General features: G+C 50.2%; 1 protein-coding gene across 4 annotated transcripts in view; it reads left to right on the plus strand.

The window, feature by feature from the left end:
- Positions 1-27,596, plus strand: part of Igsf9b (immunoglobulin superfamily member 9B) — a 52,258-nt gene that overhangs the window by 18,616 nt on the left and 6,046 nt on the right. The window contains exons 5-20 of one of the 4 annotated variants that reach the window (XM_029481997.1): positions 168-285; positions 1,546-1,687; positions 1,864-2,009; positions 4,530-4,672; positions 4,974-5,114; positions 5,201-5,317; positions 5,566-5,716; positions 6,557-6,680; positions 9,339-9,514; positions 10,959-11,185; positions 12,008-12,092; positions 14,101-14,262; positions 14,992-15,037; positions 15,567-17,222; positions 18,600-18,645; positions 24,934-25,016. In XM_029481997.1, the coding sequence (XP_029337857.1) occupies positions 168-285; positions 1,546-1,687; positions 1,864-2,009; positions 4,530-4,672; positions 4,974-5,114; positions 5,201-5,317; positions 5,566-5,716; positions 6,557-6,680; positions 9,339-9,514; positions 10,959-11,185; positions 12,008-12,092; positions 14,101-14,262; positions 14,992-15,037; positions 15,567-17,222; positions 18,600-18,645 (3,480 nt within the window). In that variant the 3' untranslated portion in view covers positions 24,934-25,016. Of the gene's footprint in view, positions 1-167; positions 286-1,545; positions 1,688-1,863; positions 2,010-4,529; positions 4,673-4,973; positions 5,115-5,200; positions 5,318-5,565; positions 5,717-6,556; positions 6,681-9,338; positions 9,515-10,958; positions 11,186-12,007; positions 12,093-14,100; positions 14,263-14,991; positions 15,038-15,566; positions 17,223-18,599; positions 18,646-24,933; positions 25,056-27,596 lie in introns of those variants that run through there. The other 3 variants (XM_021172650.2, XM_021172649.2, XM_029481996.1) reach the window with 3 other exon arrangements.

Here is a 27,596-nt window from a genome sequence, read left to right on the forward strand (position 1 = left end):
AAGTGGGAGTGGGTGGGTAGGGGAGTGGGTGGGGGAGCATGGGGGGGACTTTTGGGATAGCATTGGAAATGTAAATGAAATAAATACCCAATAAAAAAATATGGGAAAAAAAAGAGGCTTCCTGGTGAGGCCCACAGGTTGATCTTGAGTTCTTTCTGTGTCCCTAGGTGAGTGACGGTAGCCTAACGGTGACGTCAGTCAGTCGGGAGGACAGAGGCGCCTATACGTGTCGAGCATATAGCATCCAGGGTGAGGCTGTGCACACAACCCATCTGCTTGTTCAAGGTAGGGGGACTTTTTTAGCCTCTTTCTCCCTGGAACTCTGCAGGAGGCTTCCAGGCCTTTTGAGTCATGGAGAATGTTTTTCTCATGGCACAGTCTGCCCACTTGGGGGTGGTAGAGGAGCTGAGTGGGACTGTCTTCACGTGTGTCACTTACCATGTCTCTCACCTTGGTCAGCTGGGAAAAGGGCATCTCATGGTGTGGCAGGGAGACAGGCATGCTGAGCCATTTTTGATATTCCATTGAGAGAGCATTTCTACCACGTCTCCACCTTCCTCAGAGAGGAAACACCCTTGGGTCATCTGTCCATCAGTGATGACATCTATTTGTCATCTATTTGATAGGACTATATCTATTTGATAGGACTATAATCCAAGCATCTGACTTTGTTTTTCATATATTTTTTTAAAATTTATTTTTATGTTCATTGGTGTTTTGCCTGCATGTTTATCTATCTGTGTGAGGGTGTCAGAAGTTTTAAAACTAAAGTTACAGACATGTGTGAGATGTCATATGGGTGCTGAGAATTGAACTCAGGTCCTCTGGAGGGGCAGTCAGTGCTCTTAACCATGGAACCATCTCTCTAGTCCCCAAGCACCTGACATTTAAACAGTATCAGGGACATTGAGTAGAACTGGCTTCTGTCGTCAGCTGTGAGATGGTGGCCTGCTCTGTCTGGTGCCAGAGTGCCCTTTTAAAAAGGGCTGACCATGGGCAGGAAGGGGTCTCTGCCTCATCACACTCTGCCTTCTAGAGTGACAGGGGAGTTAAGGGAACTTGTGTCTAGTTGGCAGAGCATCTGTGGTGACACTCTGTCCAGTGTCCTCTGAGTGCTGAGCAGGAGCTGAGGCAGACATGGGAGGCAGCATACCTCTGAGGGAGGGCCACAGCCCAGCTCTGCTGAGGTCTGGCCTACTCACCCCAAGGCTTGCTGGATTTTGCCTCTTTGTTTCCCAGCCTTTGCTTCTGAGTGGCCAGAGACAAGATCTGCCCTTGTACCTTTGGGCCTGAGCTCTGTTGGAGAGCGTTGGGCAGTAAACGTATATGGAGGTTATAGAGGGCTGGCCTGGAGATCGTGGAGCAGCTAGAGATGTGGTACAGAAAGGGTGCCTGAGCCTCACAGCAGCGGGAAGCATCTCTGTAATGGCTACCTGGGCTCTGCTGCCTGGACACCCCATCTTCAGCATCCCAGAGCTTCCTGAGAGGCCTGGCATGATAGCCCTCTCAATCAGGAGAGGTGATGTTTATTCCTGTTCTCCCCAGGGCCTCCCTTCATTGTTTCCCCTCCTGAGAACATCACCGTCAACATCTCCCAGGATGCTCTGCTTACCTGCAGGGCAGAGGCGTATCCCGGCAACCTCACCTACACCTGGTACTGGCAGGATGAGAACGTCTACTTCCAGAAGTGAGCAGCACCCTGCTCCAACCCTCTCACATGGGTCCCCACAGGCCCCTGCCTTGAGAGAGGGGCCCTGGCAGTGCCTGGGAACCCTCTAGGGGAGGTGAAGGGACTCATCGTTACCTTGCTTGTATTTCTGTCAACATCCCTCTTCTCCTTGTCTACTTGTCACTGTTTTGCAGTGACCTGAAGCTAAGGGTGCGGATCCTGATTGATGGGACACTGATCATCTTCCGAGTGAAGCCAGAGGATGCTGGGAAGTATACCTGTGTCCCTAGCAACAGCCTGGGGCGCTCCCCCTCTGCCTCAGCATACCTGACTGTGCAGTGTGAGTAGGGGTGAGGCAAGAGGGTTCTGGGCAATCTAGTAGGTGCAAGCTGTACGAGTTAGATTTGAGGTTAAAGACCCAATATGTTTCTGAGGTCTAGAGGAATGCTTGAGGGAGGAGTAGGATGGCTCCAGAGGAGGCCATGATCAGCCTGGCCATAGAGTTAACTGTCAGTGGCAGAGGTCTTCTGTGGGCTGGTCATCACTGGGTGTTAGCCAGCTCATTGATTCAAGCTTAGATCAGGTTCAAGGATAAACAGACCTTAGCTCTGAACATTTACCATTCAGAATGGTGGCTCTTGTGTTACCAAGTACTGGTTGATACCTGGACCTTGAACTAGTTGCTGCTGGGCCCTTTTTCCTGGGTGTCTGAGGGATCAGGGTTGGTTCCCCCCCCCCCCCCCCCCCCCCCCCCCCCCCCCGTTCTACTCTGCCTTTGCATATGGGAACACTGTGCACTGAACGGAACAGGACTTTTCTGGGTGACTTGTTCTGTTTCCATACTTGGCTCCTTCTGGCTACCTAGTCCCTCTGCTCTGGGGCTGAGAGACTCAAACGAATGAGCTGTTGTTCAGCCAGACCCATAAAGAGCTTCTGTGTGAGCTCGAGATTTCACCTAGTATTAATACTTGGGTGCCGACTGTTGCTTTCCCACCCACCCTGTGACAAGCTGGACATTGTGACAGCGATAGATGGGATGATGGGTAATGAAGATTAATGTCTTCCTTTTGACTTATGGGTGGCCCTGTCACTCAGGCAATGAAGATGCATGTTGTTGCTATAGGTGACATAGGTGACAGACCTCCACTATTAGAATGCTGGTGTGGGAGAGTGACATATACCGGAGGACATGGAGTGGCAGGGGTGAATGATGTAGCATGGGATTTTAAGCCAGGCTCTGAGCTGAGGACAAGTAGAACAGTTAGTTGGTGGCCGTGGGAGTGTTCCCTGTTGGCTGCATACATCTGAGTGTCTGCAAGGGTCTGCTGTGTGCACGCAAGGTCCTGGTGGTGAAGCTGAGTTGAGCTTGCTGTGTCCCACCTCACTCCTCATGCTGCGAGCTTTTTCGTTTCTGTGGGATGACTTTGCTGGTAGAAGCTGAGGCCTCAGTTCTTTGGCACTCCTGAGAACTCACAAGGACTTGTAGCCCACTGTGGTGCAAGCTCCTGCCTTTTATGAGCTGGAAAGCCCAGCACACTGGGTGTATCCTCCTGGACCTGTAGTAGGAAAAGCAGGAGACTGGATGTGCTCATGTGGCACTGGAGCGGAAGGGCTACAGGGAGGGGCAGCTTCACCTTGTGGGTGTGCCTCTGCCTCTGGGCTGGGTGCAGGCAGTGCCACATGAGCCAGAAGGTAGCAAGGATGCAGGCGTGATCAAACCAACAGGGATCAGCTTTCAGAAGGATGGCAGACCAGCCAAGATGAAGGCTTCATCCTTGGAGCTGTACGAAATTTTCTTTTGCAGAGGCAATTTGGTGGCTCTGGCTCTTCTCAGCACCAGCACCCACTCCCACTTGTCCCTTTTCACATCCCCGCCCCTACCCCCTTCAAAGAGAATCCAGGGAGTTGAGATTTATAGGTGGGTGAGACAAGGATCTTTGTTTCTGCTAAGGAGCAGTGTTCAGAGTATTTCCCATTCATAAACCCTTTGAAAACCTTGGAAGAATTGAGAGAGAGAGAGAGAGAAAGAGAGAGAGAGAGAGACAGAGAGAGAGAGAGAGAGACTATTATACAAAAGTAGGAAGCTACATCTAAATATATAACTCGGCCTGGTATTTATGTAAGGCTGTTCTCTGAAGAGCTCAGAATGCTTGAAAGGCACCAACCAGCTCATTCATCACAGCCTTCCGAGCTCTGGATCTTTCTCCTTTGTAGCCCCAGGATTCCTGGGGAGAAATGAGAAGAGATGACTTAACTTGCTGCACAGGACTACAGGGCCTCTCCCATCTGTTCTGGGGCCATGGTAGATTTTAACTTTGAACTGCAGAGACGGGTGGAATACTGAGGCCAAGCGAGGCCAGACACCCAGCACAAGGAATACTTACCATTATGCTTGGAACATCATTGTGCATAGCACTGACATTGCTTTTTTGGGGGTTAGGATACAAAGGAGTTGGAGAAATGCATGGTCATTGTTGGCTAGGCAGGGCTAGGGGTAAAGTCTGCAGTGAGAGCTGTTTCCATATTCTGAAGACCAGGGCAGTTTTTAAAAATATGCCTCCGAATGTCTCCAAGCATTCTGCAACATCCTAAGGTTTTAAAAGCGTAGTAAATTGGACAGATGAAAAAAAGTGCACAGCCTACCCGAGCCTGTTGTGCGAGGTGCCTGCATGCGAGCTGGGATTGTTGGTCTTACTCACCATGGTGGCCCTGGCTCCCCAGCACTGTGTTGAACATTGAGAATCTTAGCTAGTAGGTGGAAAGGTTCCTTTGCAAAGAAATGGGGTTCGTGCACCAGCTTACCTTCTGCCTTCATTGCTCACTGGGCTTCTCATGTTTCCCCACACTGTCCCTTTCACAGACCCAGCCCGTGTCCTCAACATGCCCCCTGTAATTTATGTGCCCGTGGGAATCCATGGCTATATCCGCTGTCCTGTGGATGCAGAGCCACCTGCTACTGTGGTGAAGTGGAATAAGGATGGCCGGCCCCTGCAGGTAGAGAAGGTATGAGTGAGGTGCATGATGGTATTCCGAAGGAAGAGCATCCTTCTGACAATAAAGATGCTGCCTCTGGGCTCTGGTTCTCTGCCAGCCCCACTCCTCCTAAAAAGCCTAGGCAAACAAAGAGCAATGATATGGCAGGAGTTTGGCTGTGCTCCATGCCCACAGGGGATGCCAGCACCCGCCGAGCTGCTGTCCTGTCCTGTGCTTAGTCTAGCCCAGCTCAAACCCTGCCTGGAAGTGGCTGGGATGCAGTGCCTGTGTCCTGACCACAGCTTGCTGCTCTTTTATCTATGTCTGGCAGAACTTGGGTTGGACCTTGATGGAGGATGGCTCTATTCGCATTGAGGAGGCCACAGAGGAGGCTCTTGGCACTTACACCTGTGTGCCTTACAACACCTTGGGGACCATGGGCCAGTCTGCCCCTGCACGGCTTGTCCTGAAGGTGAGTCCCCAGGACTGTGTGTGGCCCCTGTGGTGGGCAGTGTTCCTGTGGCCAACCTTTTATACCTGTCTCTGTGCTTCCATTAGGACCCCCCGTATTTCACGGTGCTACCAGGCTGGGAATACAGGCAGGAGGCTGGCCGGGAGCTGCTCATTCCCTGTGCAGCTGCAGGGGACCCTTTTCCTGTCATCACCTGGAGGAAGGTACCTGGGCTTTGAAGCTCTTGCACTGTGGGGGAGGCAGGAAGAGCCATTGGTGGTTCTACTTGGACCAATGTGGACAAGCCAGATGTTAGGAGGGGAGGTAACATAAGTGGATAGAGGCGGGTGTTGGCAATGGGCTCAGATGTTGCCCCAACATCTTCATCTTCCTTAGGCTCCTGAGTGTGAGTGCTTGTTCCTTAAACTGAATCCCTGCTCCCATCCTCTTCCCTGCTCCTTGTTTGGCTAAGGTAGGGAAGCCCAGCAGAAGCAAGCACAACGCACTGCCCAGCGGGAGTCTCCAGTTTCGTGCCCTGAGTAAGGAGGACCACGGGGAGTGGGAATGTGTTGCCACCAATGTGGTCACAAGCATCACTGCCAGCACCCACCTCACTGTCATCGGTATGTTCTTGAGAAGGCTGACTGCGGTGATTTTTCTCAGTCTGCACGTGTCTTTCCTCAGTCATGCCAGGGATGACAACTTGAACCCCTTGACCTCAGGAGGCTATGTCAGGGTGGGTCAGGGTCCATGCTTGTCCTATCCTGGGGAATTCAGACATGTGGGAACTGGAAGGAGGAGAATGAGTGACAATCAGACTGTGTGGCACTTTAGCCAGGCATGGAGCTACCTGGGGGTCAGGCCAGTGTCCACAGCCTGGGGCGTGAGGAAGTGACTAGTACTCCTTGTTCATATTACTGAGGACTTGGCAGCCTACCTTCTTGTAGCCTGTTCCTTTGGGGCTTGTCAGCCACAGATGTATACAAGGCCAACACTGCCAGTTTAGGCTGTGAATAAAGTGGTCTGCACCTTGTCACTCACAGTCTATGAGGGGAGCTCCTAGCTATTTTGCCCAGTCATATCCTTTATACCCAGTAGGGGCTGGCCTCATACCTAAGCCTACTGCTGTCTGTTGTGTGGAACATGGCTGTCTCAGGACCTCAAGGGAATGTTTGTTTAGCTCAGCGATGCATGGGAGTCAGGATGTGGAGGGTTCCGGTTTTTCCTCTGGCCTGCGTTCCGTTCCTGCTGGCGACACTAGCCTAAGTAGTGGATGGGATTTTCTCTCTGACCGCATCAGGACCAGGTTGGGCCTGGGACTCTGCCCTCTCTGCTGCCACCTCCTGTGATACATCTTGGTACCCCATGCCTTGTCCTCTCCTGGATATTCTGCAAGGAGATGATGGGGACCTAGCAAACAGGCTTGGCTCCGTTTGGCCTGAGCTGTCTTCCTTGTTCTCCAGGCACCAGTCCCCATGCCCCAGGCAGTGTCCGGGTCCATGTCTCCATGACAACTGCCAACGTGTCCTGGGAGCCGGGCTATGATGGAGGCTACGAGCAGACATTCTCAGTTTGGTACGGACCTCTGTGAGTCAGCCCCGCATGCTTTGCTCTCTGCTTCTCCCTCTCTTGCCCCACGCAGGTCATCCCGTCTGGCCCATCCTTTGCCATCCTAGGGTGGGTGGTGGGCCCAAGGAGCTTAGGATCTGTACTTGTCAGCTTTCCAGATGGCAAAGTGGGCCAGAGAGTGATTGAGTTCTTAAGGATGTCAGGAATGCCTGTAAGGGAGTCAGGGCATCCTGTGTTAACGCCCTGGAGGTTAGCATGCTGATTTGTACGGAAATTGTCCCCCTTCCTCTCATCCTTTGGCTTCTCTCAGTGTCTCACCACATTCTTTTCCTAGGTTCCTAACCTTCAGAGTGTAGTGACTAGCACCTCAAGTGCAGGGTCCAGCATTTAATTCTGTTCCTTGCTCAGAGGTCCTAGGGACCAGGTGCTCCCACTCCGGCCTTTGCTTCCCCCGCCTGGATTTCCTCTCTAGGATCTTGTGCATGCAGTTTTCATGTGTGGTTTTGACCAGATCAGTAACTTCAGATACTTATGAAACCTCAGGGTAGGTAGATCTCACAAATGGAAGGGACAGGATGAGGACCCAAGGCGTAGAGTGGTAGGAAGAGAAGCTGAGGGCACACTCCCTGCCTTCCCACCACCGGAGGCTTTTCATTCCTGATGTTTCTTCCTGTCTGGAGCTGGAAACTGCGGCCTCCAGATCCACAGACAGCATCCCCAAGTGAGGAAGATGCACATTTATTTCCTTCTTCTTCAGCCTGCTTCTCTCTGAGTCTGAGGAGGAGGAACAAGCAGACCGTAGACCTCAGAGAGCCTTCAGCAGCATGGGTTCGAAGGGCCTTCCATTTCCCTGGCTGTTCTCAGACTGAATGCATCTCCTGGGTGTTGAGTTCTCTATGGGCAAAGTGTACCTAGATAGTGGGAGATACAGTCAGAACAACCTCCCAAGCCTTGTCTGTGTTTCTCTGGATGGGGGAAGGGTCCCATGCCCACTGCCTGGGGACAAGGAAGTGACCTCTGCTATTGCCCTACACTGCCTGACACTCATCTGCATTGCTTATCTCATACTCTGCTCACTTGCATTGGGAGGGAAGGGCAGTTGTCATGCTAGAAGAGGCCTTCCCTTCTTTCTGAATAGCTCTAGCTCATTGTGTTTATATAGACATTTGTTTCTTGCTGTTTCTTCTTCTTCTTCTTCTTCTTCTTCTTCTTCTTCTTCTTCTTCTTCTTCTTCTTCTTCTTCTTCTTCTTCTTCTTCCTNCTTCTTCTTCTTCTTCTTCTTCTTCTTCTTCTTCTTCTTCTTCTTCTTCTTCTTCTTCTTCTTCTTCTTCTTCTTCCTCTTCCTCTTCCTCTTCTTCTTCCTCTTCTTCTTCCTCTTCTTCTTCTTCCTCTTCTTCCTCTTCCTCCTCCTCCTCCTCCTCTTCTTTCTCTTCTTCTTCTTCTTTCTCTTCTTCTGCTTCTTCTTCTTCTTCTTCTTCTTCTTCTTCTTCTTCTTCTTCTTCTTCTTCTTCTTCTTCTTCTCCTTCTCTTCCTCCTCCTCCTTTTTCTCTTCCTCTTCTTCCTCCTCCTCCTCTTCTTCCTCCTCTTCCTCTTCTTCTCCTCCTTCTACTTCTCCTCTTCCTCCTCCTCTTCCTCCTCCTCTTCTCCTTCTTCTACTTCTCCTCCTTCTACTTCTCCTCTTCCTCCTCCTCTTCTTCCTCCTCTTCCTCCTCTTCCTCTTCTTCCTCCTCCTCTTCTCCTTCTAGTTCTCCTTTTTCAACTTCTCCTCTTCCTCCTCTTTCTCTTCTTCTCCTACCTCTCTTCCTCCTCTTCTTCACTTTCTTTTGCCTCAGCTCACATATTGGTCATACTGGGTAGTGGCAGTGCATCTTAAAACCTAGAGAGGAGCCTGTGGGTATCAGTTGAGTACAGCTCAGGGACAAATAGCGTGGTCCAGTTGCCCAGGACAATGTCTCCTCCCTGTGGTATCATCTGGAACTGCACCTGTAGCAGGTGGTTCCCTCCTATTGAAGTTGAAGAAGAGGGTGGCTTTAGATTGGAAAAACCTCACCCCTAGATTCTTTACCTTCCATCATTATAACTTTCCCTTTGGTTGCAACTTCTAGCCTTCAAGGCATTAGGAGCCCTGTTCCTGCCATGGGGAAAAATCTGGTCAATTTTAAAAAATGCTTTGGATATCCTCAGATGACCTAAACTGGACTGATTGAGTGGAACATCCTGTGATACTCTCAGCCCTACTTTTGCCTCTCCCTGGTAGGGCAGACAGCCCATGTCATCTGGGTTCCTTCTCTAGTCACGACACTGCCCAGCTTCCATCCTCATTTTCAGTGTCCCTATTCTAGCAATACAGAGTCCATTTATACAGTAGTACTTGGAGTGGGATTCTCTCACAATGCAAATGGTAACTGACCAGTGTCTACAGCATGATTTACACCTGAGGACCCTTTTCACTGGGGAGGTACCACAATGGGGTGTGCCTTAGTGCCATGAAGGTTGGCATAGCCAGAGCCGGGCAAGTAACCCCACCTTGGCTCTCCCTCTTCCTGCCCCTGGAACCTGGGAATGCTTGTACTTTCTCTGCCTTTCCCTTGAAGACCTTGCATGCATACTGTCCTCTCCAGTGTGACCCACCCCACCCCTTCTCCCCCATCCTCTCTCTCTCTCTCTTTTGGCCAGGATGAAGCGGGCTCAGTTTGGGCCCCACGACTGGCTGTCCTTGTCAGTGCCACCGGGCCCCAGCTGGTTGCTGGTAGACAGCCTGGAGCCTGAGACTGCATACCAGTTCAGTGTCCTGGCCCAGAACAGGCTGGGAACCAGCGCCTTCAGTGAGGTGGTCACTGTGAACACTTTAGGTGAGGCCCTGGGCTGCTGTGTATTGGGGGCTATTTCTTAGCAGATCTTACCTAGAGAAAGCTGAAAGTAGTGATGGAGCTAACATTAGGGCTTAGAGGGTGCCAGCACCTTACCAAGTGGTCTTTGTTGTAGTCCCTCTTATTTCCCAGTAAGGATTTGCCATGTACTCCTGTAGTGTTTGCCTGCTCCCACGTGATGGCATTTTGGCTGTATTCCTTTTGCACCCTTGGATAGAACAGACAGGTTCAGTGATATGCATGAATGTTTGGCAGTTTTACAAGGGGACATGGAATCTTCTGCACTATCTATCTGTAGTTGCATGTCTTCTGGGGTCCAAGAACAGCCTTGGCAAACAGACACTTCTCAGGTGAACTGGAGGTTGTGACTTCAGCCCCCTTTCTGCCCTGTGGACAGCAGATGTAAAATGCCCACCCCAAACTTTAACATTCCTCTGATTAGGATCTCACCTATTCAAATAGTTGCACCTGGGTTAGAATTCACTTTGTAGACCAAAGCTGGTCTTGAACTTGGCAAAGATCTGCCTGTCTCTGCCTCCCAAGTGTTGGGTTTAAAGGTGTATACCACCAAGTCTGGGCTCAGCCTCATTTTGAGCTCAAGGGCCCCAAATGGAATCAAAAGTATGACTCATGTGTTGTGAGAAGATCTCACCAGTTCTTGGGATGAGAGCAAAAGATACAGTCATGAGCCTCTCAACAGTGGGGAAACCACACCTGAGAAGTGTGTCATTAGGCAATGAGGTCATTGTGTAGATGGTATGGCATTATGAGAAAATGATGCAACCAGGAAATATCGTGAACTTTAGATCAATGGAGCCGATGCTGCTGGAGCAGGGTGGGGCCTGTTTTCATGAGAAACCTTTTCTTTTGCTGGAGTATGCTCTAGCCATAAAGAAATATAGTGGAGCAGATACATAACCTGTACCGTGGTTGGGTGTTACCATCGCCATATAGTCTGCACTGTACACAGCTGCATTTTATGTGACTGGCAGAGCTGCAGATATGTTCATACCAGTGTTACCTTAGATGTTCGAGGGACATGCTGTTCTATGTTACAGTGAATCCTCTTTTAAGGCCGATAGGATGTTTTCAGCTCCATAACTTCATGGGGTATCAGGGATGTTGCTGACAGGGATGCTATTGTGGCACATGGCCTGCATCCTTCACTAGATTCTTCTCACTCCTCATGGTAGCTGCCTCTTCTTCCCCTTTGAGGAGGTGCTTGGCCATTGTGCAGTCGTCTCATTCTGAAAAGAGTCACAGAGCTCTGGGTCACTGGCCCTGACTTCTCTTTCCTAGGACAATGAGGGCTGCTGGAGGGACGCCCTCTCACCACTCTGAAAACAATTCTTTCCTTGTTAGGTTCTGCTTTCCACATTGGGTCGGAGTCTGTGACCATCATCTTCCCTCTCCCTTTTCCTCCTAGCATTCCCTGTTACAACTCCAGAACCCCTGGTGCTGGTGACCCCACCAAGGTGCCTCACAGCCAACCGGACCCAGCAGGGTGTGCTCCTGTCCTGGCTCCCACCTGCCAACCACAGCTTCCCCATCGACCGCTATATCATGGAGTTCCGAGTTGGGGAGCGCTGGGAGATGCTGGATGATGCCATTCCAGGCACTGACGGAGATTTTTTTGCCAAGGATTTGTCACAGGTGGGAACTTTAATTAATTATTTATTTATTTTTGCCTCTTATTCCCTGTTTCTGGAATTTGCCATGACAATTTGTAAAGGCACTGATATTGAGAGACTGACTTCATGGTCAAGCCTCTATGCCTAGCTTACCTGCAAATTTTAGATTCTCCCTAGTCAGCTACCAAAGGCTGGAATTGGTCCCTAGACCAGAGCTAGCTTAATGGCATGCGGGGTGGGGGGGTGGGGGGGCAGTGGTTTTCCTCAAATACAAACACTAGCTAGGGTAAGGCAAGGAGAAGCCACATGGATCATCAGACTCAAGACTCCAGTTTCTTGGGTTCCAGTCAGGGTGGACTAAAGAGACTCTAGAAAGGTTGTCTTCTAGGATGGCCAGAGGACTCTTGTTTTAATAATTCAGAGTCCTGGGAGAAAACACATTCCCTCTTTATTTTCTGGTGGACATCTTTTAAGCAGGAGCACCTCTTTTTCTTGAGAGAGAAAATAGCTTGCTTCATAGCTAGAAGAGATCTGATGTATCCTTCCATCTCCCCTTTCCCAGATGCTTTTTATGGCCAGCTGGAATTGCTTCATGATGCAATTTGGGGGCTCACTGTGCATCTTTCTCTGCAGCCTTTCTCAGTGGCTTCATGTGCATAGCTTGTAGCCCATAGCTTGAATACCGGTGGGAATATGTTCAGTTCACTCTAACATCACCCAATGTGAGCAGTCACCAGTAAGCACTTCCTAGGACCAGTGATCTGGGTACCCTATGGGCATCGTGTACAGGGTCAGTGGTGGTCCTCAGCCCCTCAGCTGACTGGGTATTGTCCCTGGCTTGTAGGATACCTGGTATGAATTCCGGGTTTTGGCTGTCATGCAGGATCTGATCAGCGAGCCCAGCAACATCGCCGGTGTCTCCAGCACAGGTACTTGTCAAACAGCAACCAGAAAGCAAGCGTTAGAGCCACATGAGAGTCCTTTTGTGAACCAGCTAATCTGGGAGGACAAGCTGGGCTGAAAGCTTAAGCAGGAGTCTGGTTGAAACCTTGTGTGTCTGTCCTACCATTTCCGAAGACCATCTCAGGTCTGTGTTTCTGTGACGCATGATGTTTGATCCCACCGTGGAGCGTCTGATGTGTCTGTGAGATAGCCAAGGTGGGAAATCTATTGGATCTGTCAGAGTGTGCTGGGTGCGGTACATGTTGTGTTTGCGCTCTAGCTGTGCTGTGGAATGGGGTGGGTGCTGTGAATTAGAGGGGAGATGCAGCAGGGTCAACAAGTGTTTGCTGGGTGCCTCTTATAGGCTTCCTTGTAATTATGTGGGTTTTATTTGGAAAATTGTTGTTTGGTGTTGTTTTCCTTCCTTCCTTCCTCTCCCTGGATTTTTTTTCCCCCAGACTAAATAAAGCCAACTCCCTAGCATTTTCTCCATTTATCTTTCTTTTTCTTGGCACTGGTCCCATTTCCACAAGTCTTCTCTCCATTCCAGAGTTCCTGAAACCCAGCAGAGACCCCCGCCAGGAGAGTGGTGTCCTCCATATGCACTTGCTTACTAAGCCATCCGAGGCACCATTTCCTTGGGTGCAGCATGTTCTGAGACCCCTGGGATCAGTTTATGAGGGTCTTGGCCAGAACACTCTTGTAGGGAGCCTCTTGGAGTTACAGAATCATTGGTGTGGGCAGAGGGGAGGAGAGAAGAGGAGCCAAGGGCACACCGGGAAGAAGAAAGTGGGATTTTTGTCTTATATGTTAGGCACCCTGGGGCGTTTGTGTAAAATCAAGTTGTCTCCCATAGGCAGCAAAACTCAGCTGCTTCTGTCTTGGCTTCTCTCCAGGGAAGAGACACAGAGAGATGGAAGCACATAGAAAAAAAAATATTCCAGCCAGAGCCAAAGTAGACAAGTTGGGTGTTTTGTGCGCTCAGTTCCATGAACTGCTCTCAGTCAGTAGCCTTGTGCTTACTTCCAAGAGTAAAGGAAGCTCGCCTACTCAGGCAGTCCTGTATGGCTGAATGAGCTACAGCAGCAGCAGTCCCTGGAGTTAACTCCCCTGAGACTGTGGTCCCATCAGTGTAACATGGATTTTATTATTATTTTTGTATCCATTATCATTATCGATGTGGCATTGAACTCTGGCCACCCATATCACCATGTATTGGCTTATTCTTTGATGTTCTTTAAGAGTGGTGCTTATGGATCGATCTCACTGCCCCCTGTGTACAGTACAGTGGGCTGGGCTCTGCTCCTGGCACTAACTCGCTTGTCACGAGGTGAAGCTTTTTCTCTAACCGTGGAAGGGAGAATTGAGTCCACCTTATCCTTCCTACCGCTCCAGCGTGCTTCTAGAGCCTGTTTGACCAAGATGTACTAGTTCTTGCTGTGGGAAGCTGCCAGCCCGTCTGTCCTATAATAAGGAGTTAGAAGATAAATGTGCCTAGATTCTGTGCTAATAGTTCCTCTCCCTGAGTTGGAATTTTATCTCCCCAGGTGTCTTCACTGTATAGATGGCATAGGAGAAGGCAGAGAATCCTGACTGGAAATCAGAACAACTGTGCTTCTATTAGGGTACCAATAGAAGAGGGAGCCAGGCTCTGGTGTCTTCATTTAGAGAAGAGTGGTCTGTGTGTAGCTAGCTCACAGGGTTACTATGGGAGTGCCTGATAACATGCATGGAAGTGCGCAGTGATAGACAAGACAGCTTTAGAGGAAGACTGGAGATTATCCTTGACTCTCATAGACTGCCCCTTTCTTAACTCTCACACTGCTGCACCAAATGCACTATACGTCTTTAAAGGCTCATGTTGGAACTCAGTGTGGAAGCCAGGCCCTAGCCTTGTCTGATGGTGGGAAACGTCCCTAGGGACCAAGTGTCAGAGGAGGTGGGGAAAACTGTGGCAAGCATGAGACCCATGGGTGCTCCTGGCCTTCCTTGCAGACATCTTCCCGCAGCCAGACCTGACCGATGATGGGCTGGCCCGGCCAGTGTTGGCTGGGATAGTGGCCACCATCTGCTTCCTGGCGGCTGCCATCCTCTTCAGCACTCTCGCTGCCTGCTTTGTCAACAAGCAGCGCAAACGCAAACTCAAGCGGAAGAAAGGTAGGTGTTTGTCTCCTCTCCCTGCCTGGCCACAGATATTCTCTAGCGGGAGGTGGGCAGACAGACCACTGACGGTATTTCTCCTCTGGAAACAGACACACTGGGATCTTGAAGGCAGAGCTGCCAGTAGGATTGGATTTTATCTTTAAAATACTTTTGTTCATTTCTGGAAAATTCCATACATACATACATACATACATACATACATACATACAAAGTATTTTGATCTTCTCCCTCCCCACCTTTCTCCAACTCTCTTCAGAATCCACCAACCCCAGCCTCCTCCCCACTTCATGTCCTCTTTTTAATTATTACTACTGCTACTACAACAACTACAACTATTACTACGACAGAGAGGATCTTGCTGTATTTATAGACCAGGTGTGCTTCAAGCCCGAGATTCTCTTGCCTCAGCCTCTCAAGTGCTTGTATTAGAGGCATGTATCTCCATGCCCAATGGGACTTGATTTGGAAGGGAGAAAGAGAGAGAAAGGGTGTTGGAGGGAAAAGGATGGGCCAGGGATACAGGGAAAGAAGGCCTGGTGGTAGTGTGGCCTCTTAGCTGGGCATAGAGCTGCCAGGCAAGTGAAGCCTTTTATCAGGCCTCTGTGTTGATCCTGGGCTATGGAGTCCCTTTTGCGAGTGTGTGTGTGTGTGTGTGTGTGTGTGTGTGTGTGTGTGTGTGTGTGTAGGGGCTCAGGGTTCTTTCTTTTTTCTTTTCCCTTCCAGATCCTCCGCTCTCCATCACTCACTGTAGGAAGAGTCTTGAGTCTCCGTAAGTGTCTCTGGCTGTTGGGGGTCTGTAGGTAGAAGGGGGAGGCTGGACATAGGTAAACTATTAGCTTTAGTTGACCGCATCTCCCTAGGATATTTTATACCTGCTGATTTGGCCGGTCTGTTTTAAGTTGCCCACAGGGATCAAGGGTGTGTAGTATATAGATAATTCAAGCTTGCGGCTCGTTTGTTTAGCCTTGCACTGTTATATCTGTAATTTTTTTGGTCCTTTGCTAGAGTCAGCATTAATACTAGCTCGCATCTCTAAACAACTAGAGAATAAAATTGGAGTTGTGCATAGGCAGGGTGTACCAAATTTAGGGGCAAGCCAGTAGAAAAGCAGCAGTGTGGATGTTCATTCCAAAAATGGACTATCGTGTTTAGACAATTGAGAGAGTTGGTCAGAATTTCTGACCAAAAACGTCCAGCCTATCCATGCCTGGTTCCCTTAGAGTCATGGTAAAGACAGTGAGAAGAAGCTGAAGGCAGTGGATAGCACCCTTATCACCTTCTATTTGTTACACTTACAGCTTGTCCTCTGGCAAGGTGAGTCCCGAGAGCATCCGCACACTCCGAGCCCCATCTGAATCCTCTGACGACCAGGGTCAGCCTGCGGCCAAGAGGATGCTGAGCCCTACAAGGGAGAAAGAGCTGTCCCTGTACAAAAAAACCAAGAGGGCTATCAGCAGCAGGAAGTATAGTGTGGCCAAGGCTGAGGCCGAAGCTGAGGCCACCACACCCATTGAACTGATCAGTAGAGGCCCGGATGGCCGCTTTGTCATGGGCCCATCGGAGATGGAGCCCTCTGTGAAGGGCCGGCGAATCGAGGGCTTCCCCTTCGCTGAGGAGACGGACATGTACCCTGAGTTCCGGCAGTCAGATGAGGAAAATGAAGACCCACTGGTGCCCACGTCTGTGGCTGCTCTGAAGCCTCAGCTGACCCCAATGTCTTCCAGCCAGGACTCTTACCTGCCACCACCAGCATACAGTCCTCGGTTCCAGCCTCGTGGGCTCGAGGGCCCGAGCGGACTGGGAGGACGACTCCAGGCTACTGGCCAAGCGAGGCCTCCTGCCCCTCGGCCCTTCCAGCACGGCCAGTATTATGGGTACCTCAGCAGCAGCAGTCCTGGGGAGGTGGAGCCTCCACCCTTCTATATGCCAGAAGTGGGCAGCCCCTTGAGCTCAGTCATGTCGTCCCCACCCCTGCACACCGAGGGGCCTTTTGGCCACCCCACCATCCCTGAGGAAAACGGAGAGAATGCTTCTAACAGCACTTTGCCCTTGACTCAGACACCTACAGGAGGGCGCTCCCCTGAGCCCTGGGGCCGGCCAGAATTTCCCTTTGGGGGACTGGAGACCCCAGCTATGATGTTCCCCCACCAGCTGCACCCCTGTGATGTGGCCGAGAGTTTGCAGCCCAAGGCCTGCCTGCCCCGAGGACTGCCCCCAGCCCCTCTCCAGGTGCCTGCTGCCTATCCGGGCATGCTATCTCTGGAGGCACCAAAGGGCTGGGTAGGCAAGTCACCTGGCAGGGGTCCCATCCCGGCGCCCCCAGCCACCAAGTGGCAGGAAAGACCTATGCAACCTCTGGTCAGCCAAGGGCAGCTAAGACATACCAGCCAAGGTATGGGGATACCGGTGTTGCCTTACCCGGAGCCAGCCGAGCCCGGGGGGCATGGTGGCCCCAGCACATTTGGCCTGGATACCCGGTGGTATGAGCCCCAGCCTCGGCCCCGGCCCAGCCCCCGGCAGGCCCGGCGTGCCGAGCCCAGTTTACATCAAGTGGTGCTACAGCCCTCTCGGCTCTCACCTCTGACCCAAAGCCCCCTTAGTTCCCGCACTGGCTCCCCTGAGCTTGCTGCTCGTGCCCGACCTCGACCAGGCCTCCTGCAGCAGGCAGAGATGTCAGAGATCACCCTGCAGCCGCCAGCTGCGGTCAGCTTCTCTCGCAAGTCAACGCCATCATCCACGGGATCTCCTTCGCAGAGCAGCCGCAGTGGGAGCCCCAGCTACAGGCCCACAATGGGCTTCACGACTCTGGCCACGGGCTACCCTTCTCCTCCACCTGGCCCTGCCCCTCCGGCACCAGGGGACACCTTGGATGTGTTTGGACAGACACCTTCCCCTCGGAGGATGGGGGAGGAGCCACTCCGGCCAGAACCCCCAACAACCTTACCTACTTCAGGGTGAGTGTAAGCCGCTGTCTCTAGCCCACTTCTGGTCAGTCTCCTCATGCCTTACCCTGCCCTTTACCTCCACATCATTCCAGTAATGGGGCCTGTTTGGGACACACTGCGGCACCCCTGGGAGAGGAGTTCTGGCCACACGTTGGCAGAGTGTCTTCGCTGGGATGGATGGGCTTACCTGCAAGCACCCTACCAGGCGCTTCAGGAGTGTCCTCATTCAGCCCAGAGTTTTCTGTGAAGGCTGTCCGGGAATGTGGGGAAGGGGATGGAACAGTGCAGCAGGGAGTGATCCCCGTGAAAGCTGCTCAAGATGAGGGGGCTGGCCACAGCCCCGTGGTCCCGGTGTTGGATAGCACTGCTTCCCTGCAGCTGCCTGCAGATCTTGTGTCTCCGCGTGTGTAACCATGCTACACCAAGCAGGACCGCTGATCTGAGGCCCCATGTACTCAGATACCTGCTCCTTAGCGTGCCTAATCAGGGCTGGACCCCAGGACCTGTCCTTAGTCTCTCCAGGAAGGTGCCCTGGAGTCTGAGAACAAGCTCAGACCTGTGTGTGGGGAGCCATCTCCCTGCCCACCTCTGTGCCTCACAGGAAGCTACAGAGAGACAGACAGACAGACAAGCTCCCGAGATCTGCCCATCTGAGAAAGCATACACTGTACTGTAGCAGCTGGTATTCCAGGTACCAGTCGGCCTGGACATGTCTGTGGCTCTTCTGTCACCCTCACTCCCCTTTCCTCCTAGCCTTTGTTCCTTTCCAAGTCAGTCCGTCTTCCTCTTTTCCTCTCCATCGCCTTGAGGTTGACCCAGTTTGCTCTGAAGAGCCTGCCATGCCTCTGTCGTGCTCATCCTACCCTCTTTCCTTGCTTTGCCCTCATCCTTTCTCCCTTCTCTTTCTCAGTCTTTCTCTTGGGTTCAGTACTTTGGCCTCTCATCTTGATGTGGCCTGTGGAGGGGAGCAGAGTTCCAGAGGAGGCTGTCCTGGTGGAGGGGGGCATGAGGGATGGGAGGTAGTTGGAGAGAAGGGAACCCAGCCCTCCCCCTCCCACCACAGTGATCGTTGGAAACTGCAAGCTTACTTCTGTGCCAAGGTGGGTGCTCTTGGGGGACAGACTGTGTGGGGATCCAAGAGGTTTGCTAAGCGTCCCCGCCTTTATCTGCAGATGTTGTCATTGCATCCCGTTTATGCCTTAGATAGCCTACTCACCTTCTCTGTTCTGTCTATGCCTTTGGCTCTCTGATTCTCTCTTTTCCCTCACCCATTCTCTGACCTCGCCTGTGGGTCTCTGCTCACTCTGCCCCCCTCCTCCCCTCTGGGTGTGTGTGGGTGGTTCATCTGGCCAGTGTTGGTAACTGCTTTGTTTCTGATTATCTCAGCTATCTGGGCAGTGTTGTCGAGACAAGCCTCTCCTCAGCTCAATAGGTAAGGGAGCTCTTCGGTGGGGTGGGGTGGGGTGGGCAGGCGGCTGGGGCTTCGGCAGGGCCATTGCTTCCAAAATAGGGGATCCAAAACATATCCCCTCATTGCCTCACCCGGGCAGCCGCTGCTCCTGGGTTCCCATTGCTTCTGGATTCCTCACATTGCATTGCTCGGCCACTCCAGCTGCCCAGCTGCCCATGCTGGGGCACTGCCTAGCTGTAGCTTTTAACCTTCAAGCCCATACCAACCCCTCTAGAGTGGGCTGCGGTTGTTCTCACTCAGACCCTTGCCATTCTGCTACCCACGCCCTCATAGAGCTCCGTAGCATCTACAGGATCCTGCATGAATCCCAAGGGAGCCATAATCGCCATGGTCAGCTTTGCATCTCTACCCTTGGGGACCTGTTTGGGTCCGTGGGGAGATCCAGGGATCTCTCATCCCCCACTCCAGTGCTCCATTTCTCCAGCAGACTCCGGGTAGTGCTCCCCCTGCCAACCCCTCCCCCTAAACTCAGATCTCTTCCTGGGATTTTTTTTTTTTTAATTTTCCTTCCTAGGGATCTTAATGACAGGGGTCCCTCTTCCACATCCCTCTGGGGCCTCAGGCTCAGGTGGCTTTCAGCTCTTCCAAGGTGAGAGTGCAGCCACTCTCTGGACGGTCCTTGCATTCTGCAGCCCTTCTGTGGTTGTTGTGGGACTGAAATGTGACCTCGTCCTTAGAGCCACATTGCTTTCAGGGTTCCTGTAGTAGCTGGGCCCCCTTACGTCACATTCTTGGGAAAAGGCCTTGGGAGAGTTCATGGTAGGAAGGAGGGAGTTTAGTTACATTAGCACTGCCCTTCCCCAGCCATTGGTGGCTCCTCTAGCATCCTTCCAGGTGGAATCCAAAGGAGGGGGCTCCCTGGGAAGGGGCCAGGCATCTTTTAAAGATGCTAGGGACATTCAGAGCTCCCTCTCTGTCAAGGCAAAATAAAGAGATGCTTGTTTTTGCCATCTGTTCCTTTGCCCAAGCTTCAGGGCTGGCAAACTGCCCCAGCCCCCCCCCCCCGGATGGGAGAGTGGGAGATTTTCTGTTGATGCTTTGGCTTCCCAAGTGAGAAGCTGCGTGCTTCCCCCCTCTCACATGCCATGAGAGGTGGTTCTTCCTAACTCAGGACTATAAATCTCATTGTGTCATAAGAGAGGCCTCTCATAAGGAGATGGCAGGGACATTTCTTTATGACCTGCAGCTATAAAACTGTCACTATCCAGGAGGCCCTAGCATTGTGTGTGAGGCTAACTGTCAGCCTGCAGCCACCCGTGTTGGCAAGATCATATAGTTCTTGGGAGCTCACCTGCTTCCGGGGCCTCAGGTGGCTCCTTGGATGGATGGTGCAGAGCGGGAAGAATGATTCACCTCCCTGCTCTATGCCTGTCTACCCCACTGTTCACCAGCATAGGTGCGTTGTTGCCCTCAGGGCTTTGGTAGGTGTGGGACAGCTCTTACCCAGTTCCTTGAAAGTGGCCAACTCTAATGTCCTTTGTGATTTCTGTTTTCCCCCACTCCATTGACTCTGTCTTTCCCAGTGTCTTCTCCATATCAGATCTGAGAGAACCAAGCCACATTATCACTGTGGCAGACCCAGAAACCAGGGACAGCACTAAAGGACAGTTGTTCCTCTCCTAGGTTTTGGGTAGCATCCCTAGCCCAGAAGAACGAAGTCCTCTACATCGTCCAAGTTAGGTCTTTGTGGTGCTAGGCAACAGGGACCTCTGCTCATTCTCCTGCTTGCTGAAAGATTCCCTGGGGCACAGGAGCTGCTGGGTCATGGGGAAGCTGTGGCCCCTCTGTGGATGCTGTCTTCGTGCTGTGCCTTTGCATGTGTCCCCTGGTCTTGCTTGGAGAAGCTGTGATGTGTATTGTCTGCGTTTGTCCTTGCTTTGTTTCTTCCCCCTTCAGTTTCTCTCCCTTCCTCCTGCTCATTCCTTTTGTCATTCCCCAATCCTGTCGTCTTCTTCTCTCTTCTCTCTTTATCCTCTTCCCAGCTTCCATCTCAGAGTGGGGAGTTGCAGTATGTGGATCTATTCTGTGGGTGCCTGGGAACCCAGCCACTCACTCAGCGTTCCTCTGATGCTGATAGTACTCTGTTGACTCCATCTCCACTTGCTACCTTCTGTGCCCTCTGTGATGCAGGGGGCTGGAAAGCCTAACACAATCCCCTCTGATTAGGATTACTGTAGGACACAAGCCTTTCCTGAGGTCTGAGGTAAAACACTGAGAGAAGGATCCCTTTGGGATTGGGCTGGCTTAATGCTAGCTTGTGAATTCCTGGATATCTGTGGGGCACATAGAGGGTGCGCTCACCTTTTTCCTGGCTGTGATATGAATTTGAATGAATTTCCCCATTCTTTCTTCCATGGGGAGGGAGGCAGCCTCCAAGTTACTTTTTTCTACTACCTGGGGGAGTAAAGGAGAACCAAGTTGTTCTAGTTGACTTTTCTGTTGCTATAATAAACACTGTAGCCAAAAGCAACTTTGGGGGGAAAGGGTGTATTTGGCTGACATCCTTTTGGGAAGGACACTGCTTACTGGCTTGCTCCCAGGGTCTTGTTCAGTGACTGTCCTTATAAAGGCCAGGAGACCTACCTGCATAGGAATGGTACCATCCACAGTGGACTGTACCCACCTTAGTAATCAAGAAAATGCCCTACAGACAAGCCTACAGGCTAGTCTAATAGAGGCAGTTCTTCAGTCCAGGTTCCTTCTTCCCAGATGTGTCAGGAATTGCTGTCACATGTGCCTTTATGGCTAGTTCTTAGGGCACGAAAGCAAGGTGGGCAGCTGGATTTTGACTTTCCTGGCCCAAGTTGTAAGTCTGCCACCTCTTTCCTCAGCTATGCCAGGGAGTAGGGTACTAGGCAGATAAGACCTCTGAGGTTGAGTGAGTGGGGTGGGAATTTTGTGTGGACGGGCATGAGAAGGGATTTTAAAATAAATGTTGGCAATTTTTGGTAATTGTGAGCTTCAAGGAACACCACTGGATCACAGACCTGGGATTTGCATGAAGTGAGAGACCAGAAAAGATTACAGGCTTGAAAGTCTTTGTCTGTGGTGGATCATCTCCTGAGAGAAGGGGACTGAAGTGTGCAGCATTGCTGCATGTAGAGACAAGTTGAAACTGGCCAGTACAAGAACCGAGCCTCACCTTGGGAGACCAGGGTTGGAGTCTCTTGTGACCACCTCACCTACAGGTCAAGTTCAGGTTTATTGGAGAGTTTTGTTGCACAGTTATAAGTTCTTCACCTGCTTCCTATCCCAAACACCAATAGCAAAATTTCAAAGCTGGGTTGGTGTCAGGTAGATGTAGTATTAACACAGTTATCCTTCCTAAAAATGGGAGGTGGGTTACCATGTTACTCTTGTTATAAAGACTATGGAACAATATTTCATGTCTTTCCTGTATAGCTCACTCAAAACAGTCCCATTATGTCTTCCCTCTCTTCCCACCTGTCCTGCTAGAGACTTGCTTTTATTTTTGCCTATGGCCTTAGGCAAGTATATCCTGGTGCCTCCAGGAGACACTGTCTGCTGTGCTGTGGTGTTTTGAGTCCTGAGCTGGGAGCCCAGGCACATGGGCAGCAGGGATCCTGGAAGAGCTGGAGCTTGGCTACCTCTCAAGTGAAAGGTTTTCTCTTCTTCTCTGTATCGTTGTTTGGGAGTTTGTGCCTGAAGATTAAACTTTAGCAATTTGCCTCATGCTTGGTCTGTCTTATTATGCCTGTGACACTGGAGCAGGGAGCGTTGTGGGTCAGGGAAGGTCTGTTTTGTTTATAATAGTCTCTGTACCTATTTTACTTAAAGAGTAGTTTAGTCTAATACTGAAGAGTCTGTCCGATTATACCTGGCTAAGTTGCTCCCCTCACTAAAGTTGAGTGTCTCCATCTGGAATATGGCTAGTGTAGTCTCTACCTCTTAGACTTGTTACAGACATGTGCCCAGCGTGGTAAGTGGTGAGCGCATGTTATATAATATAAATGATAGTAGTAATGATGTGTTAATTGTGTTGTTGGTATCTCACCCCCTGAAAATTCCATCTGCCTTGAAGAATCCTTAGGAGTTTTCAGGGGTGCTCTGTACCTGCTTCTTCTATAGCCTATGCCCTGTCCCCACTGCAGAGGAATCTCTTTGTGGTTGGCTAGATTGGCACTGGCTTTTGAACTCACAGCTATTCTATGGGGCATATAGGAAGTGGTTTCACCTTTCCCCTGGCTCTAGTGTTAGTGAATTGTTTTTCCCACCCTACCATCCACAGTAAAAGAGAGGTGGCCCCACCACTGCTTCTACTTCTGCCCGTTGGCGAGGGAATAGGGAAGAACTGTGCTGTTAATGTGGGGTGTCAGGGTTATGTTGGCTGTCACATGTCTCCTCTGATTACATATCACCTCACAGTTAGGTCTACCTGAATGCTGGCCAGGGTCTGGAGGGGAGATGACAAGTGGTGGTGAATTCATGTCCTTGGTTTTCTTTTTAGGCAACACAAAGAACATTGTCCAAGTTAAGAAGGGGTGATGTGGGCTCCCTCTAAAATCCCTTCTAGCTGCTGCTTTGGGGGAAGATCTCTGGGTAGAGTTGGGTTAGGGGAAGAGAAGGGGATTGGACACTGGCATATTGGGTTGTTGGGGGGACTTGTTTACACTGTGAACTAGACTGTTCTTCCACGGGGCATGGGTACTTGAATGGTGTATAGAGATACTATGGGGTCTGTGAAATGTTAAGGAGTTGCCTCTGACTTGAAATTGAGAGGGTTTCTGCATATTCAATGCACTCAAAGACTTTTGGGGAAAATGGTATCTGTCAAGGAGGATGAAGGTCCCTTTCACTGCCAGTTAATTCCAGAGACCAGAGGCTTCCTAACCGTGAGTTTGTAAGTTCCTTCCCCCCAGTGCTTGCAGAGGTCTTCCATGTTGGAGAAATGCCAAGTCTTTTCATTCTTTTCTCTTTGTTCCCTCTGCCCCCCTCAGATGGTCTGGGGACCTCTGGGGACTTCTTTGGCGCTCATAGGACTATCAGAGTGTCTTTTTTTAAAAAACAAACAAACAAACAAACAAACAAACAAACAAACAAACTAGGATTTGCTAAAACCTCACTGTGATGGATGTGGGGAGGGGAGATGAACAGCTTGGGAACAGAAGAGAGTCACCTTTGTCTACCATGGTCCTAGAATGTCCTACCTTACCTGGTATCATCCCAATACTAGTGTTTGTGGGAAGAAAGCATGCCCTTCCTGTCTCTTGCCCTCTTTGTTCCTCAGGCTCCACGTTGTCTTACTTTGAGAAACACTGAGATGGATAACATGTCTTCTTCATTTTCTTCTTTTATGACTCTTGAAAGCTCTCTCTCTAGGCACAGTGTCACACACTGCACTCTTCTCAGTTCATTTTTGTTCCCATTGTGACCTAGGCAACACAGGCTCTGGTTAAATGGCAGACTCGATCCACCCTGTAACTAGGGTGGGAGAAGAAGGGTTAGCATATAGTAGTCTCCTCTCCCAACAATCTCAACATTTAGGTTGAATCATAAGACACAGAACTTGCTGGAGACCATTGACCCACAGCCAGGACTTTGTGGGGCCATAAGATTTGAACACGAGGTCCTGACATAATCTACTTCTACTCTCTTCTGTTTTCTTATGAGCCTGAGGAGCTCCAAGCCTCATCTGCAGAGTGTTGTGCAGACATGCCTACTGGTGTTAATGTGTCACAGCATTTAGCTGTGAGGTTCTAGATGACTCTTGTAGATGGAGGGAGTGGCTCTGTGAAGTTGGGTTCTGCAGAGCCAACACCTCACTGGGCATTGGCTGCTCACTTGCCCCTCCCTTCCTGTGTCTGGACACAGGAGGCAGCTTGTTGGGACTGGAATTGCTCGCCTCCCACTTAATCTGCTCTTCGATTTTTACTTTAAGGTCTTGATGACGGTGAGTTCTAGGAACTGACTCTTCTTTGGCACTTGCTTGTCCCAGCCAAAGTGATGTGTGGTGGGCTTACATTAAAGTCTCTTTCTCCTTTCCTAGGGTCTTCTGATTGCTCCCCAGGTTGGTTCCCACCTGAGATAGGCCTCCTGCTGCTGGAGCTTTCTATTGGGTTTCTCCTTTCAGGAGCAATAGGAAAGCAAGTGTCCAGGAATGATCATGGACACGCCGGACTCCATCCCTGGCCTCCATCCTTCTATGGGCAGTCCTTTGGCTTTCTTCCAGCCCTCTTCAAAGGCTCCTTTCTGGGAGCTGACCTGTGCCTCTCTAATTGTTCCTTGCAGAATACTTCCACCTGCACCCGGGAACGCTGCTGTGCCTGAGAGGCTGGAGGCTCTGAGATACCAACGGATAAAGAAGCCCAAAAAGTCATCCAAGGGCTCTTCGAAGTCAAAGAAACGATCCGGTAAATGGTGGGACGTGCCACTCGTCTTTCCACCGTGCTTTCCCATTTGACGAGGACTGTGGGCCCAGGATCCCAACCCTGGGAGTTCTCTAGAAGTGCTACCAGCTTCTCTTGTTCTTGATTTCCCTTTAAACATTCGTTTTCAATAGCGCACAGATGGTTTCCATGTAAAAACACAGAAAGATATCTGATTTTCCCTTCCTGTTTCATCTCCTCCCACCTGGGGAGCCATTGCTCTGAGGGTACGTGTGCCTGCCTGTAGATCCTTTTCTGTTACTCTCAACTTTAGGAAGTACACCATAATGTCTCAGCATGTTTTTTGAGCAACTGAAGTAGTATCCTATTCTTTCCCATTCTGCAGCACGCCTTGCTGTTATTCCTGTCTCCTTGTGTGATTCTCCTTCACCATTTCAAGCCCTCTAGTTGATCACAGGGCAGGAATGGGTTCATGTGACATGGGCCAGGCCAGCCTCTGCACTGACTAACCTTTTCTAAGGAGAGAGACTGAGATCTCCTTGTCTCTTAAAGGGTACTTCCATGGCAATATATCGGATGCAAGGGGTGATGGGTAGCTTATGAAATGGTGCAAGAAGAATTGAGCATTCCTTCAGCAAAGCAGTTGATGTTTATCAGACATTCTCTTTCTGCCAGTGTCTGTAGGAATGTTACGAGAGCCTGTCCAGGAAGAGTGTTCAGCAGTTTCTTTGCAGATCTTTGGTGTCGATTGCCAAGCAACTGTCTTAATAAGCCAGGTGGTGAAAAGCCTTTCACAGAGGCTAAGCTCACAAACTCATTGATGACTTAGCCCTTGGCTGTGGCTGGTTTCCTGTCAGTTTGTGGATGACAATACAAAGGCAGAGAAAAAGAAAATTATCTCATTGTTGTTTTCAGACAGGGCCTGCCTACATAGCTTAGGCTGGCCTGAAACTCTCTGTGTAGCTTAGGCTGGCCCTGCCCTTTGGTCTTCTTACTGCTATCTTTTGAAGACTGGGATTACAGGTGGATGCTGCCATGTTCAGCAAAAATTAATTTCCTGAAGCTTGGGTCAGGGTGGAATTCAAAGTTCAATTTAAACTCATTCAATTTAAACATATACATAACATATCACACATACATACATATTTCTTTTGTATGCATGTGTGTCATTTAATGATAGGAACACATTCTGAGAATTGCACCATTAGATGATTTTGGTACTGTGTGAACATAGCAGACAATGCTGTATTAGCTGGGAAAGTCACTATGGGACTGCCATTGAATATATGCACCTTTAAAATACTGTTATGTAGTGTATAACTGCGAATTTTAATAAATATATTTCATCTAATTACTATAGAATAGGCCACACGAGCTCCACATGTTCTCTCCCGGGCCTGTTCTGTGTTTCTAGCTCTCAGGTGTCTGCCTTTAGTCCTTGTGTTCTCCTTGAGGTCAAATCTTGTCTTTCCGGTTGACCATTGGCCTCGGACTTGCTGGCTTTACAGCTTGTAAACTGTTTTGTATTATCTTCTTCAAACCACCTCTCCCCACCTGTCTTCCATCCTGTAAGTGGTGTTGCTTTCCTCATGGTCAGTGTCTCCCCAGTCCTTCGCTCTTGTGACTCACACCTGATCCTCTTAGGGAGGTGTGCTGGCTCAACCTTTGCACTATACCTTTCCTTCTCTGGTTGTCCTTGCTGTAAACACTGAAGCTCTTGTCCCTTTCTCTCCTTCTGGATGTTGCAGTGCCTTGCAGCTGCCCTCCTGCCTCATTTGCAATCTTACAGATCCCAAAGAGGTGACAGCCCGGTCCTTACCTAGAGAGACAGCAATCATTCATTGATCACTTGGCCTTCAAGGATGACTGGTTTGCAATAAGTCTATGAGTGGGGATATTGAGGCAGGAAAGCCGAAGATGATTTTGTTATTGTTTGGAGACAAGGTCTTGCTGTGTAGCTCAGACTGACCTGAAACTAGCCATGTCTGGGCTTAAACACTCCTTCCTCGTGCTTCTACCCCTTAACCTCTAGGAGAACAGCCAGAGTGAGCTGTAGAAATTTTACAGCTCTTTCCCCCCACATACATGTTTATATACACATATGCTCAAACACATACATACATTTTCACGCAAAAATCTTGTAGAAGCTTTTCCTTGCAACAAGAAGTTTTTAAACTCTGTTGGCATAACTGTTATCCTTCTCTCTTGGGCATACTGTGTTTGGCTCTTTTCTTCTCTTGTCTTCTCTTTTCTTGTCTTGTCTTCTCTTCTTATATCTTCCCTTCTTTTTTTTCATTTTTTAAAAGGCAGAGTCCAATATATACTACCCCAGGCTATCCTTAAACTCATAATCCTATTGTCTCAATTGTCCATGTATGAGTGTTACAGGCTGTACCATCATAGTGGCTCACACCCTCTCTTAGCTTGGGGTTTCTACACTGGCTGTTCTTGTTGATGGTAGCCATTTTCATTTGGCCTGGGGGAGTAATCCTGGTTGAAGACTCCTGCCAGATATTAACACTTGAGGAAGCAGAAGCAGGGTCGGGCCATTGGTACATTCGTATT

Source organism: Mus caroli, chromosome 9, assembly GCF_900094665.2.
Source record: "Mus caroli chromosome 9, CAROLI_EIJ_v1.1, whole genome shotgun sequence".
NCBI lineage: Eukaryota > Metazoa > Chordata > Mammalia > Rodentia > Muridae > Mus > Mus caroli.